The following is a 15656-nucleotide window of genomic DNA, read 5'->3' as shown; positions in this document are numbered from 1 at the left end:
GCGATGTAAACGCTGGCGAGAGGAGATTGTGCTTTCGATCATAGGAGCGAAGCAGCAGACCGAGGGGAAAGAAAAGAAGGAGGTGCAAAAGGGGGAAAGCCGGTGGCCTCGGCTCCGGGCTCCGGGTTTAGTCGTCATTCCTTAGAAATATTTCCTCGCTTCTTAAAACAACTTTGGAAATAGTAACACAATGACTCGACACAGTCGTCCCAAATAATGGAGGAAAGCTCTTCAGGAGGTTGGCAGTTTATTATTGTTACGTTAAAAGCATTAATAGTAATAGTACTAAGATTAGACAGACTAAGCAGTAGAAGTAATATAGGGGTTACCTTACTCGTATTTGTAATATGTGTGAAAACGTTTGCATGCAGTTGATACTGATTTTCTAACTGTAGTAACCCAGTTTAAAAAATCTGATCTAATTGTGCTGCTTAATAACGTCGTGTTTGGCTGAAGCTTATTAATATGTAAAAATCCTTCTCTGCAGGCTTCTGGAAACTTCTTTCCTGTCTGTGTTGCAGCAACCAAACACTCTCCAAAACGCGCGTATGAACGTTAAGAAAAACTGTTCATACTGCTTGGGTCAAAGATAAATATTTTTTTTTTTACTGATTTCTCAATTACAATAATTAGAGCCTCATTAATAGTTGTCGTCTTCTTCAAATACACATATTGCTATGCAACCATTGTTTCGTAATTCAAAATCATAAACTTTTAAACATTTGACTGGATGTCGTGTGTAGGCAACTGAATGAGCTGCTGGAAGTTAACCTGTACAAGACTGTGCCTCAGGCTATTGCCAATAGGTGTCAGAGCAGTGTGCCACATAGCTTTGCTTCCCTGTCCTGCCTCCTTGCATTTGGTACCAACAAGATTTTCTTTTCAAAGTACGTTCTAGTCTGTAATTACAGTCAAAGCAAACGTCACAGCCAACAATAAATGAACAGCTCTGTGTTCCTGGACTGTGGTCCTGGACAGCACTGTTTACAGGATTATTAGATGGTTACATTTTTAGAACTGAGAAAACAGTTACATAGATGCTGTATGTCTGGACAATTACTCCAATGATTTTTGGTGAGTGATAAAGCAGAAATCCACAGCAAGATCTTCCTGAAGGCCAGAGCTGAGGAAAACTGTAATAGCTGCAATCAAGAAATGAAATGAAAGGAGATCACGCAAGCTGCTCTTTCAATAACAAGTCTTTCTGTTCTCTCTCTCTGTCCAGATCGTCTCGGTCCTCTCTCTCGGTCTGATCCTCAGTGTTCAGTGTGAACTTGCAGCCACCTTCCCCTTTGCCTTTGTCCCAGTGAGCCCAGAGAGCGAGTGAGGCTGGACAGACAGTCAGAGCAGAAACTGGACATGGAGAAAGGTAACAAGGAGGACAGCGAGGAGCAGACCGGTGGTAAAAAGGTAAACATTTACAGAGGGCTCAAGTGCAGTGGTGACCAGCCATCATGGCGGTGCTGCAATTGTTCTCTCTCCTCTTTGGCCATCAGTGCCATTTATAAGAGCATCGTCCTCCGTCTCCACTGGGGTGGATTATAACTGTGACCCAATGCCTCAAATCCATAAGCTGCAGAAAACAACTTTGCTCCCCCCCACCACACACACAGAATCTATTTCATTTTTAAGCAAGTGGAAGGCACACATGTTTTAAGTTTTCTTTTCCATTCCTAGAATTCATCTCTTGTTAGATACAAACTTTTGCACATTAAACCCTTAGTTCCTTAAATCCATGTGTGATGTTTAAGACCAGAAGTGAATATCTGCTTTTCTTTCAACCCTGTTAGGAGCTATACATACAGTATATTGTAGTTAGACGATTGAAACAAAAGACACCATTCTTAAACAGATCTTACTAGTCCACCTTATCATTTAAATCCTTACAGGACAGCTGGGTGACGACCCTGAAGTTGGGCACCTGGCCTTTCAGAATGGCCTTGGGCTTTGACAGAAAGGTCCACAAAATTAAAGGAGAACAACAGAGCAGCTGTCCAGAAGCCACAACTAGTGCTGAACCCGACTCTCTCATTGTAAGTTACGCTGAAGAAGATGAGAGTCAGGAGAGGGGGGAGTCAGTCTGCACAGCAGAGGCCACACATGCAGCAGAAACCACTCAAGACAGTCCTCTGGAGCATCCAGGCAGCAAGCAACAGGGTGACAGAGATGATAAGAAGACTGCTGTTCAGCTGACCACGAAGAAGACTGTGTCTGCAAAGGGGAAGAGAGATGAGAAAAAGGAAGTAGATACTGCTGGTAAAGCCCCCGAGGCCATGGGAAGCAAGGCAATGAGGAAGAGTACAGATAAAACCAGTCCCAAGAAGGCAGTGCAGGCATGCACAGAAAAACCCACTGCACCCGTGAGAACAGTGATAGTAGAGACAGAAGCACCCAGACCCCAGGAGAGAGCCAAGCCCTGTCCTGAAGACGTCTCAGAGAGCAAGAAGGCACCCAGACCCCAAGAGAGAGCCAAGTCTGGGCATGAAGAGATCTCAGAGAGCAAGAGGGCACCCAAACCCCAGCAGAGTGCAAAGCCCAGGCTTGAAGAGGACTCGGAGAGCAGGGCACACAAGCCCCAGGAGAGAGCCAAATCAATGCCTGAAGAGATCCTGGAAAGAACGACAGCTGCTAAACCCCAGCAGTGTGTCATGCCCAAACCTGAAGAGGTCTTGCAGAAAAAGAAGGCTGCCAAACCTGGCCAGGAGCAGCGCCCGGAGCCCCAAGTTCTTGGAGAAGCTCCTACCATCCAGACGTCATCACCAACAAATCCAGATGAGAAAGAGGAAGAAATGCATGCAAAGTGAGTAAGAGAGATTCATAGAGGGCAATGCTGTAATGATTTGAGCACTAACATTGCATGTAGGATCTCTTTTATGTATTGCGTTCTGCATGGTGTGTTTTTGGGGCCGAATCTCAGTTGATGATGGCTTCAGTTATCTGGTTCTTTGCCTTGACTATGTCAGATAAACCACCTTCTGAAATGTTATCAAGATCCGATCAGAGTGGGAAGAGAGGTGAGGAAAGATGTACATGTCACACACTAGTGAAGATCACAGGTGAAGCACCATACAGGAAGCTTGCACTTCTGTCATTCCCCATCCTACCACAGCAGTGTCGTTTCATTCTGCTAAAGTCCGGTGTTTCAATTAGAACAGGCTAGCCTGTGGTGAGGGTAGTGTCTAATCAGTATGATGTCCTTAGGGAGATGTCCCGTTTTGTCACAGAAGACTGGGCAGCTATAGGGAAGGAAGAGTCGCTCACTGAACCACAAATCCAAGGTGAGTTAAGGCAGCCCGGCCCTGTGCCTGCAGGCATATGATCACGGACTACTTATTTACTTCATTTCTCGTAATTATGACTTTAAGTCACTGCATGGGCTCGAACCCAGGTCTTTGGGTATAATAAATATTAAGTTGTAATTCTGAGATTTTAAGTCACAATTGTGAGATATAAGTCGCAATTGCAAGATATAAACTCGGAATTCTGAGATACAAAGTCGCAATTGCGAGATACCATAGCGCGTTTTGGTTTTACTCTCTGGCGGAAACGGGCTTCCATAGCTTAAATCAGTCAACAGTCCATAGGATATTATGGTTTTTAGATGATACAATTTGGTTTTTTTACAGCTTGTACTCAGTGAAACATCAATAGTTGGGACGTGTAGCTCTTTTTGCATCTTGATTTCCATGTGTGGCTTATAAAAGCTTCAGTATTCAGCAGGCCATTGGAATGTCACAGTCTGATCTGATACGGGCCCCCCTGGTGTAATTGTTTTCACAGTACTCTGCAGGTGTTATTAGTTCAGAGCATCGGTAATACATCTATATACAAATCAATATTGATGTGAACGGCTGTAGTGCTGAGCTCTGATGGTGGCACACTGCTTATGCATTTGTTTGTGGACCCAGCTCTATACAGTTTGAATCTTACTTTTACTTTGCTTTTAACTCAAATTAATTTTTCATTTGTATTGGGTTAATGTGGAAATCTTTCATTGTGAATACTGATAACCTATCGTTACTGATTGCATTTGCTGACTGTATGGGAATATTAGAATATTATTAAATTATTAGAAGGAGACCATTTTTCTAGAAGTTCATTTTGTTAGCTTTTTCCATGGATGTTAGGCTCCTGTGACTAGTTGTGATTGTCAGTGAAGAGCTCTTGCTGGTGTGCATGTCAATTTACCATCCATAATGCTTGTCTATGGTCAGCAACAGCTGTTCCTCTCCTCTGGGTGTGTCCACAGCCTTCCAGGAGGTGTTTGAGCTGTTCACAAAGAACGAGGACGGCTACATCGACAGATCTGGTCTGAGGACCACTCTGAGTGCTGTGGGCATTAACATCAGCAATGATGTGATGGACTTGGCATTGAAGAGGGCAGATTATGATGGTAAGATCTCAGTCTTAGTGGATTTAACCATAACTGTTAACCTGAAAACCTGATAGCAGAAATTCAGTAAAACAGGACTTGATCGATACAGATGTTACAGGAATGGTAAATCAGTAGAACTGTTGGAGCTGACCTGGATTCCCTTCCTGTACTTGCATATCAAAGCCTTCATTGCCCAGTGCATCCAGTGCAAAGGATTCTTACAATGGTGCAAACTGTACTTTTGCACCATGCACAGCTCTTTGTCATCACAAGAAAATGCACACATGCTTGAAAATGCCTTAAACTATTCCTTAATGCCTTAAACCTTTAAACTATAAAACAGGCAATTAGATGACTTTGTTTGCAAAATGTAGAAGGTGGCCTTCCGGGACTTTTTGTTCCAAAGTCCATATAGGTTCCCATTTAAATCGGCTGCTGTGAAAGGGAACAGTGAGTATAACGGCAATGCTTTCATTGAGTGCAGGGGATGGAGAGGTGGGCTTCCAAGACTTTCTGACAGCCATGACGAATGACAGGAGGTTTTCCAAGTGTATGAAAGGTAAATGTCAGCACACCCAGACGAGAGCACTGCTGGTCCTGGGGACCCACATTCTTCATGGTTTTCATTGCAAATTCATGGTTTTCATGGTTTTTTGCAATGAGATTTCATTGCAAAAATGAAATCGGTCCATTTTTAACCACTTCTTCCAATTCAGGGTCGCAGGGGAGCCAGATCCTGTCCCAGCAAGCAATGGGCACAGGATCCATTGCAGTGCAGACAGACACACAAACACAGACACTCCCACCAGGGCCAATACACTCAGAGGCCAGAAGTGAGAGAAGCTTAAGTTACTTCTGGAATGCAATAGTTAAAATCGTCCTCCTACGTGGTTAGGAAGTGCAAACAACTAAATAAACCCACAGCACAGAACATGGATGAGACAGTCTCTTTTCCTTGAAGTTCATTCTCCAAGCTCTTTCTGTGGGTGTTAGACTCCAGCGTAGACATTTTTAATTTGGGGGGAACTGTAGACTTGAACAATCTACGAGTGATTAAATCGATACAAGTATGGAGGGAGTAAGCACTATCAGCGACAATTTCAATTGAAGCAGCTGTCCTGAGCAGGACTGATGGTGGTGTTGTCTTGTGTTGTCTGTATGCTTGTCCAGCAGAGGCTCACGCCAGCAGCCATGCTGAGGATGTAGCTGACACCGTGTTCTTCAGAACGCTCACCAAGATGCTGGGAGTAGGTACCCTTCCCTACAAGCACACAGGAGAGATCGTGAGGTGAGACTATTGGTTGTATCTCTTAAGTTTGACTTTTTTGTTTCTGACATTATTACACAGTGTTTAACTCTTTAGAATATGCAAATCTGGCATTATGGCCTTTATAGCAAAAGCATCCAATTCAGTACAGTTCAGTTTATTGTCCGATGAACAAGTGTAATTAAATGTTTATATGCATTTATGCTCCAATACAAGGACATTAAGAAAACACCAAAAACATAACATAACATAAAAGTAGGAGGTGTGCTCCTACTCTGTCCTGTTCCTAGTTTCCCTGTGTTTTGCTTGTCCTTCCAGTGTGTCTTTGTGTGGGGCTATATATTTCTGGGTCACCCTTTACTCCTCGCTCAGCATTGAGGGTTTGGATGTCTTGAGACCCGCCTACCACCAGGTTGTCTCCTCCGCGGCCTGAGGGCACAGGTTTCTACCTGACTTCATCTGACCTGCTGAGCCCGGGCTAACCCCCGTTTTGCCACTACGCATTGGGTCTTTTTTGCCCTCCTGGCCATTCTACGGCTTGCCCTTTCTGACATTTACTGACTAATCTATCATTGGACATTCAGTCAATCGCACGTGACACTGCAGCATGAATATTTACCAAGAAGTTACCTGTAAAGTGGTTAATTTGGTATAAAATATATAAACAAAAATAACTTTCTGAAAAAAATCTGATAAGCTATAAAACTGTACAATATTTTGCTGGCATTATAGTCACTTCACAATTCTGTAGTCCTGGAATTGCTGTGCTAGTTGCTAGCATGGACTTGCAAGGCTCCTTTCTGTCCCGCAGGTACTATCACAAGAAGTACTCAAGGAGACTTAGGCGCAAGGTGACTAAACATGACGGCAACCATCTTATTGGGTACTATACCAAAGGAGCCTGCCTGCTGGGATTGTCCGGAAAGCAGCTCCTGAAATATTTAGTGCCACTGGGTGAGTTAAAGCACCTTCACATGTCTGCAGTGTACAGTACCAACGTGTCTCCAGTGTTCCGGTTTTGTTTTTCTTTTTCCAGTAAATATTTGTCGAATAAATATAGTCCTGCATTTTCCACGTCCTCTTGGACGACTATAATTATCTGCTACATCAAATTCAGGATCTATCCTGGCAAGCAAAGGGCACAGGACACCAGTCCATCACAGGGCACACACACAGACACCAACACTCACACCAAGGACAGTCTTCCCAAAAGCCCATTAACCTACCAGAATGTCTTTGGACTGTGGGAGGAAACCGTAGCACACAGAGGAAAATCACACAAACACTGGGAGCACAAATTCCACGCATGTAGCACCCCAAGTCCGGAATGAAACCCAAGCACTGTGAGGCAGCAATGCTAACTGCTGTGCCACTGTGCTGCTTAATCCCCATTCATTTTACAAGAAATAATAACCGTAAAAAATGGGACCTTACCCTGTTATTATCATTCCTAATTATTAATCATAATAATTTCCCAGGTGCATAATAACAGGGATTCTAAACCACCTGGTAATAAATGCAGAGCTTTAATACCACTTCATACTGCAGCTTGAATGTGAATGTACAGAGCAGCTGTTCATACTGAAGAAAAGCTGAATGAAGAAAGTTCTGCCTCAGCGTTGCAGCATGTTGTATAGCAGGCTCTTTATTACCAGCCTCAAAGCTGTTACAGAAAGCAGCAGCAACTTCGTGTGTCAAGGAAATGAAAATATGGATGTTACTCCCTTGTGATTAAACTGGTGTCTTTCATTTACTCAGTATGAATGGCATTTAACAGAACTAAGTGAGGGTTTTGGCCCACAAAGACAACCTCACTCTTTCATTTTCTTTTTATTCCTCCTACTTATGGAATGTATTTGGAATTAATATGGACTGGAATTTGTTCCACAAATGCTGCTGCCCAGACGCCTCCACTGTTGGTTTTGGAGGGCCTGTGTTTGTGGCTTCTCATTCCAGCTCAGATATTGATGTTCTTAGTCAAGTCATTAGCAGCTTAATACTGCCAATTTAATAACTTCTTCCAACTCTTTAGGCACCAGTGCTGTAAAGTATCAGCTGATCAGCTGATGCCATGATCCAGGCTTGAACCAGCAATATCTGCATCCTGTTTGAGCCACTCAAGAGACTTCAAGCCATTGTTTTTCAGTATTGCAAATGCTCTCTATAGAAAATTTCTGTTTGTGTTTTCTTTGTGTAGATATCTTTTCTGTGCTTGTAGAATTAGGTAGCTGCGTTGCTGTGGTTTAATGGAATTGACAGGCCTGTGACTCTAAAGCCTGTCCTCTACTCTCTCTGCCAGACAAGACAGACAGCCCCTATTCCAAGATGCCCAGTCTCAACAAGGAGTCGTGTGTTCCAAAGCCAAGGCTCTCTGGATTCTCCAAACGCAAACCCTTCCAGTTTCTGGCCCAAAGCAGGCAGCTGACAACCCAACAATGCAAACTCATGGTGAGGACCAGCCCTTGATTACTGGAAAACAGGTACACAGGGGGATTTTCAAGGCTCATTTTGGTACAGAGCAAAGTTTTGGGCCCTGGTTTCAGATGAGTGTGTGAAGGTGTGAAGTGCATTGCAGGCTTCCATACAACCTTGACTGACATATAAATCTATAGACAAGAATGAGTAACTCCAGGTAATAATAATTACCTGCACTTGTATAACACTCTTTATCCAAGGGTTTCATAATATTTCACACATAGGAAACAACCTACTTCATCCAATGAACAATACAATGAGGTGCAGCACCCATGTCAGTGATGGGGTGATACACAGCCGTTCTACATCAGCAGCACCATTGCACAACAGATAAAGTGTGGAAGTGAGAAATCACGTCACCTAGATTTAACAGGTCTGAAGTGGATTTAAACCAGGACACTAAGGTTAAGACCTGTACTCTTCTGATCACTGCCATGGAATCCTTAATAACCAAGCAGTCAGGACTTTGGTTCAACTTCTCATCCATAGAGCGGCACCTTCTGGAGCATAGTGTGCCCTGTCACAGCTGATTCGATTTGCCCAAAACTCCGCCACCTTCTGCTCTACAAAGTTATTAATAAATAAATCCACCACAATGGTAGAGTTCCCCCCTTTTCATTACAACCCAGATCTTAACTGTGCAATCGACATAGTTATTTGGATAAGATCAGTGACATGTTTTTTAAGCTTTAAGCAGTAGGTAATGAGAAAGCACACCTCTAGGATCCCTGACATATAAATATATACACATATTTCACTCCTGCATAGTTTCTACATTTCCAGTATCAGATTTTTGCAGATCATTTCAGAAAGGTAGAAAGAGCCTTGAAAATCCTCCTCTTTAATATACTGGGAAAATCAGATCATGGCTCAATTTATTAACAAAATAACTGAGATGTACCAGTAATAGTACACATTGATCCAGTTAGTAATGTCTGCACCAAGCAGGAGGTAAATGAAATAACTAGAACGGGGTTACCAGGTGGTACCTGAGGGTGAGGATGAGGACAGGGTTGTGCAAAAAGGGAAATTAAATTCTGCAAGATCACCCCTTGACCAGGTTTTACACTGTAGGTCTCTTTAATCTATTACCTGTTGAAGACCCCAGAAAGACGGTGACAGTGACATTAATGTTTTGTTGCAATTCAGAGTCCTCAACAATAATCATACTGAACATCGCATTATATAAATTAGCTATGAATAATTTAATTCTTAATATATTAAAGTACACCCATTTATGCATTTACCCCATTGGTGAAAATAACTATAAAGTCTTTGATAATCAATGATAAAGGACCTGAGATTACATTTCTGCATACAGTAATCTGCTACTGTGTGACTTATGAGGCCATTTTTACCCATTATTGTTCATGGTGCAATGGAAGTGTTTCCACGTAGACCTCCAAGTGGATCTGTGGAACCACAATGAGCAATGCATCAGTGATGTCAGTAGAAATACTGCTACATATGGAAAGCATGACTCATGAGGGTACAGTAAGAAGAGTGAGTTTTTAATTTAGTAGTGTGGTATTACTCAGAGGTCATATTAGAATGTAATGGTCTGAAAATTCCGAAAGGTCTCTTTTCCAAAAAAAAACCAAACCCTCAAGCTATACTGAAAGCGAATCTCCTTTCACCTGTTCTTTAAAGACTGTCCCGAGTGTCTAAACCACAGAGCCTTGGCTCTGAGTGCAGGTTGAGCTTTGTGATCCAGACATGACAAGTTCAAGGCAGGTTTATTTCACTGGCACTGATCCCCCAGGTAGCAGTGAACACTTGGCTCAGCTCCACCAGTGGGATGAGGCGGCTTGGGACAACTCAGATCAAAACACTGGCCCCTGAGACTTTCCAGGCACGTGCAGACTCAGGGTGATATCACCAAAGGGACAGGTCTCTTTCATGGCTATAGAAGTTGTAGCTGTTAACAGACAAGTGTGTCAATGGGCCAGCAGGGCACTGGTGCCTGTCTGCTCTGCTGCAGCCCCGAATGAGACTGTTACTGTGAGCCAAGATGTAACATCTCGCTTAACAATTCCAAATAAAGTCTCAAATTTATTCTGAGCTGCTCTGTAGCAGACAGAGTAAGTGCTGTGCACAGTATGAACGACAGAGGGCAGCATTGCTTAGACTGACACACACCCCTGGTGTAGAATTGGGCTGGGGAATTAATCACCCCTGTGTTTTCTATGATTGGTTTTCTATGATTCTACTGTATGAGGTATGATTGATTGAAGATACTTGGATAGTGACAGACACATTTATATTACCCTACCAGTTACACTACCCTATCAAATAGACTCTGAGCAAGCAACTGGATGCAGGTATTTACAGTATATTCTATGTATCAATTCAGATTTGGCAAATCAAGCTTATATGGTATATTCTGCCTGAAAGGTTGCTGGCTCTGCCACTGAAATTTAGGTATCTCAGACCTTTGCAATCATTAACATATTTAATTTAAGGTTTTAAAGTTGACATGCTTCTCTACCGAAATATTAGACAATAATACAATAATATGTTTCACTGGAGTGACCCTTCCTCTCCAAAGCATGTGGTCTGTCCCATGACCCAGCAGACCATGCTTTTTTCTCAGTGTCCTGTGGGAAAGCTATTGGTGATCTGGTTAATACTTGACTTCAGACAGCCTGAATATTAACCAGACTGTTTCCTGCACTTCATGCACAGATGTGTCAGATGCTGTTGATTGTGCTATTCATTGCGAATATAATTGACACTGGATTGACCTGCAATTAGGAGTATTCCCTAATATGACAGAGCAATTGATAGACTATTACTGGAAATATAGTTTCTCAGGACTTTGTAATATCCTAGCACTACCTTTTCTCCAGGTTACAAGTAAGCACCCTGGGGTGGAGACCAAGCAGATGATCACCCCAGTGAAGATCAAAGTCAAACTCACAGCTGAAGAAAGAGCCAACATGGACTTCAGAATGGTTTATGATGTACGACAAAAGGTACAACACAGAGGTTCAGCCCAGACAGGATGTTCAAGTACTGTATGGGGATGTCATTAGTAAATCATGACTGGGATTCTGTTAGTGGAAGCTCAAAATCAGTCATGCATTACCAAGGTTGGCCCTGACACAAGGGATTGGGGTGTCCTTAGTATGACCCCTGTGACCTCTGAAGTACACATAAACTGCCATTTTATGTGCTGTTACAGAAAGAGCTGCATCCCTCCTACACTCAACTGTAGGCGCTTTGGAGCTCATGTGAAAAATGGAGGGTGACCTGGCAGAGCATTTTTGTCAGAAGGAGCACAGTCACATCTTGGCCCTGCTAGCAAGATGCTCATGGCAATGAACTGATTGACCACTACCCATCCATCCATTTTATAACCACCCCTTCCCATTGTGTGTCACAAGGGAGTCTGGGCATATCCTGGCAAGCAATGGGAGCAAAGCAGGATGCACCCAGGATGGGACGCCAGTCCATTGCAGGGCACACACAGACAGACACACACTCTCACCAGGGCCAATTTACCCAGAGGCCAATTAACCAATATGTCTTTGGACTCTGGGAGGAAACTTCCACACAGGTTCGCCCTTGGTTTGGAATTGAACCCAGGGCCCCAGTGCTGCGAGGCAGCAATGCTGACCACTGTGCCGCACAGATTGACCGCTAGTAAACAAAACATAAACACATTGTAACAAATAAATAGGGTAGAAAAAATGGGTTCAGATGAAAGACAAAAAGAGAGGGATGAATACAGGCAACAGGCACTGTGCTGTATAGCAACGCTTGTCTCCAAAAGAACAAATCCTGAAAATGAATGCAACCAGGTGCAGTTCATTTGTGTTTCAGTCTCCACCCAGCTTTGCAAGTTTTTTTTTGCAATAGTTTGACTCGCTAGCAAAAAGACAGTGTCCCTGAAGACCAACTGTGAGCATTTTTTTTTCTTAAACCAGCACAGTGGTGCATACACTTTATAGGCAAGTTGAAAATGTGTTGACTGTGTCCTGGGGGTGTGCTCAATTTTCTATTGTCCCAGATCCCATCTCAATCATTGAACATTCTGTTGGTTGTTTTAATTTGGAAAGTACAAGCACAAATTAAAGTATTTCAAATGGAAAACAAATCGACAACATAGGCACGTGATGTTCTGTTTTCAAAGGGAGTAGCAAAAACTCAGTTTTCAGTCTTCACGTGTACACATGGCACACGTGACAGGAATACCAATACCAAGTGCTCTGTGTGTTGGTGTGTCTTATGATGGTCTGTCTGTGTGTGCAGACGAAAGAAGGCCTAGACGCTTACCTGAAGACCCTGGTCCAGAGCAAACAGGGGGACACCTGGCAGTACTGGGGGAAGCTTGGGGTCCGATTCTCCCCAGAGAGCCTGGCCAAGTTCCACGAGACCTTCTCCACTTACACCTGGAGCTGGACCGGGTATCGCAACCTGCTGCAGCCCCAAGATTTGCAGAGCGGCGGGGAGTTCTTCCCCTCCTACACCCAGCCTCTTGACACCCCACACCCCTCTACTGCCCTCCCTGGGCTCCTGACAGATTCCCACTCCAAGGAGCCCCGCTGACCTCTCTGAGCCCCTTTCACTTTAGTATCCCTCTTTGTCTCCTTCTAATAAAGAAATTCCTCTCAGTAGAAAGTGATCCAGTTGTCACGTCAGTCATTTGTCTGCTGAACGGACCAGAGATTTCTGTAGCTGCTGTAGCAGTCAGGCCTCCATACACTAAACTTGAGCTCGAATCCTAGCAGCAGGTATACAGACCATGGAGCCATGGTTATGGGAATATTTGTGGAGGCTTTTCTGGTAGTCAGTCCTTTTGCCAGCTTTGGGTTAGTGCTTTCTTGTGACGTTAGTGATGGTAGGTATGTATTTAAAATAACATCAGAACTTCATTTCCACATGTACCCTGCCTTGCGCCTGTTGCTTCCTGGGATAGACTCTGTCTCCTCTTCCACCCTGAAATGGCTGAAGCATTTAGAAAATGAATGTAGTGTAGAGGTTTGCATGTATTTTTGGCACTAAGGTCCATCTTTAGCACTTTAAAACATCAATCTTTAAAACATTTGCATTTGAGGCTGTGCTAAACTGTTATTAACACCAGTCCAGGACTCAGACTTACTTACTGACTTACTTAGGTCTTTGTAGTCGTATTAAGCAGTCTTGTTGAAGAATAGTCACAAATCCAGTCTTTACAATTTCAGACTTTCTTCTGTTTTAATACAGAGTAAGCTTCATGTACATTAGCGACAAGGTAAAGGCTTTAATGGCCTGATAAGAAGTCTTCCGGTGACAAAAAGTAGAAAGATAAATGGTAAAAAAAACTTTTGAACTAGAAAAAGATAGGGAGTATGTAAACTGAGCTGAGCTGGCCTGTCATCTTGGGCACAGGCACAGATACAAATTCATTCAGATCCGTGAAGATGTTGGGAATGTAAGAGTCCATTGTACGAAAATCCAAACAAGTTTGGAGAACACTATGTGGATTGTGTGGCTTTTGTCTGTCCAGGAATTGTTCAGATGCCCGCTCTGAAGAATGTGTGCGGAGCCCGGCCTCTTTAATGACATTATTTTATTCACTCAGGACTGCAGCGGCTGTGCCTTTGTGTGGATACAGGTGTGGTTGGGACAACACTCTCCGCTCTCGCCGAAACTGTGAGTTTGATGCGGGTTGTTTTGAACTTGCAGCTGGGAGAATAATATCGTTATCAACCACCTTCAGCAGTGAATTCTGCCCGTGTCTTCACAATGTGAGTACTGCCTGGTGGGAGATTCTGTGCTTAGCTTCATTGCGGTCCGGTTTGTGTCCATTCATGAGATCGATTTCACCTGCAGAACTGAGGTCAATTCAACATCTGAGGCAGGGAGCAATAGAATCTGATGCGCAGTTTGTGTTTTGTAAGAAGACGCAACAAGTAACAGATCCGATCATCATGTGCAGGTTGAATTTGCTTAAATGTTTCAGCTTCTCTGATCTTTTGGTGAGTAATTTGAAAAGACGCAGTCCGAGACCTAAGGAATCAGATCAAGAGACCATTTCTATTTGCCTTGAGTCAAGCCTTGAGTTGCTTTTCGAAGATTTGTGAAGTGAAACAAAAAATGTGTTTTCTTCATTCGGATGATATAGTGAAAATCTAATAAACGGCTTGGATGAATTAACTTGACGTCATTTATAAATCAGTCATAATATTTTGACATCTCCACCTAAATTAACCTAACAGGCTTATTGAGTTGCGTAAAGAATGTATTGCCTTGTACCTAATCTACAAAGTAGTGCTGTAAGTCATTTTGTAATGTTTTTCCCCCAAGTAAAAGACTTTTCAGATTCGGTTGTCTTGTGACCTTTGTTCTTGGACTTTAGTGTTTAGTATCTTTAGTGCAATTTGTATTACTTTTTTTGACCACCACTGATTTATAGCAAAGCTGTTTAGTGGCAGTACCATGAAGTGTACCGTGTCTACATCATGTTAGTGACAAATTGCCAGGAAAAGTATGAAGAATAGTGACATTTCCTTAATTGACCTGTATATCGCAGTGCAGTTTGTGAATTGGCAGGCAGCTCCTTTAATGTTAATTTTATCCAAATGAGAGCCTTAATCTCCATGTACTGTAGGGATAGCAGACTGTAAAAGAAAGGAAATTCAGCCTTTGACAAAAGCAATGAAACTGGTAGATCCAGACTGACTGTTACATCACTGTCACTCTATTCCTGTCTCCACCTTGGCAACAGAATAAGAGAAAGATGCTCCTTTCTTTACTTTACTTCTTTTTCAGATCACTTGAAAATTCCACTTTAAAGGCAGTTTCACCAGGCGTCTGAAGCTGCTGGCAGGAAGAATGTTGTACACTGCTTTGCAGGCCCAGTGTCTCTGTATTCAATGTTGAATACTGACTAACAAAAAGCAGGGACCTTTGACAAAAAATAAATATTAACAAAAAAAAAACAAACAGGTAGCAAACAAGAGACAAAGGAACCCAGTCCACTCATCAGCTGCAGGTCAGCTGTTGATTACAAACGCTCTTTTTTAGAGGTTTGTTCATAAGGTTTTGTAATGAGGCTTGAAATCAAAAGGTAGTTTTTTTGCAAAAGGTCATTGATGTATGTAACAATGACCCAGCAGAACTGTTGAAGCACTATCCTTTGAATCATGGATTGATGTAGTGTGCATAGATGCTCAATATGCCAAAGGGATCAAATTTCAGTATTTGACTAGGTTAGAACACATTAACCAACTATAAGCTCACTAACCCTGCTGGGGCCTGGCCAGATGTCTTTGGATGTGGCGGGTCTAAATTCAAACCCGTTTTGCACGCCAGGAGTAAACAGGAGTGTGATTCGTCAAGGGGATCTTAGCTCGATTTTTGGACAAACAGCGTCTGCTGAGGTTTGCTCTCCTCCTGCACTGAATCAAGTCAAGTGATGAGAGGCTTGTCCATGAGAGATGAGAGGCTTGTATGTTAAAGGAACTTGTGTAAAGTAGCTGAATCTTTGAAGAGTTACTGTTTACATCTGAGTCACGGACAATGATTTGATTGCCAGTTATTGACTCTGTCATA

General features: G+C 42.9%; 2 protein-coding genes across 5 annotated transcripts in view; both read left to right on the top strand.

Moving 5' to 3' along the window:
• The first annotated feature begins 18 nt into the window (after nucleotides 1-18).
• LOC107079251 (spermatogenesis-associated protein 21) lies at nucleotides 19-13773 on the top strand. 4 transcript variants are annotated; one of them, XM_069185847.1, is made up of 11 exons: nucleotides 19-238; nucleotides 1226-1410; nucleotides 1890-2800; nucleotides 3202-3278; nucleotides 4250-4393; nucleotides 4860-4934; nucleotides 5546-5663; nucleotides 6454-6596; nucleotides 7942-8090; nucleotides 10967-11092; nucleotides 13684-13773. In XM_069185847.1, exons 2-11 carry the CDS (start codon nucleotides 1360-1362, stop codon nucleotides 13756-13758), a joined length of 1869 nt encoding a protein of 622 aa, XP_069041948.1. In that variant the 5' UTR covers nucleotides 19-238; nucleotides 1226-1359; the 3' UTR covers nucleotides 13759-13773. The 4 variants fall into 4 exon arrangements, with proteins under 4 accessions (XP_069041948.1, XP_069041949.1, XP_069041946.1 ...); XM_069185845.1 differs by lacking the exon at nucleotides 13684-13773 and adding an exon at nucleotides 12372-12744 and having other exon boundaries at nucleotides 20-238; XM_069185846.1 differs by lacking the exon at nucleotides 13684-13773 and adding an exon at nucleotides 12372-12744 and having other exon boundaries at nucleotides 21-238; nucleotides 5549-5663.
• mylk5 (myosin, light chain kinase 5) overlaps nucleotides 13685-15656 on the top strand; it is a 56969-nt gene continuing 54997 nt past the window's right edge. Inside the window, exon 1 of the mRNA XM_015361977.2 lies at nucleotides 13685-13754. The gene's annotated coding sequence lies outside the window, so the exon portion shown is untranslated. The remainder of the gene's footprint in view (nucleotides 13755-15656) is intronic.

This window comes from Lepisosteus oculatus, chromosome 28, assembly GCF_040954835.1.
Source record: "Lepisosteus oculatus isolate fLepOcu1 chromosome 28, fLepOcu1.hap2, whole genome shotgun sequence".
In the NCBI taxonomy this organism is placed as follows: domain Eukaryota; kingdom Metazoa; phylum Chordata; class Actinopteri; order Semionotiformes; family Lepisosteidae; genus Lepisosteus; species Lepisosteus oculatus.
Note: the sequence above shows the minus strand (reverse complement) of the source record. Positions and strands in the feature narration are given on the sequence as shown.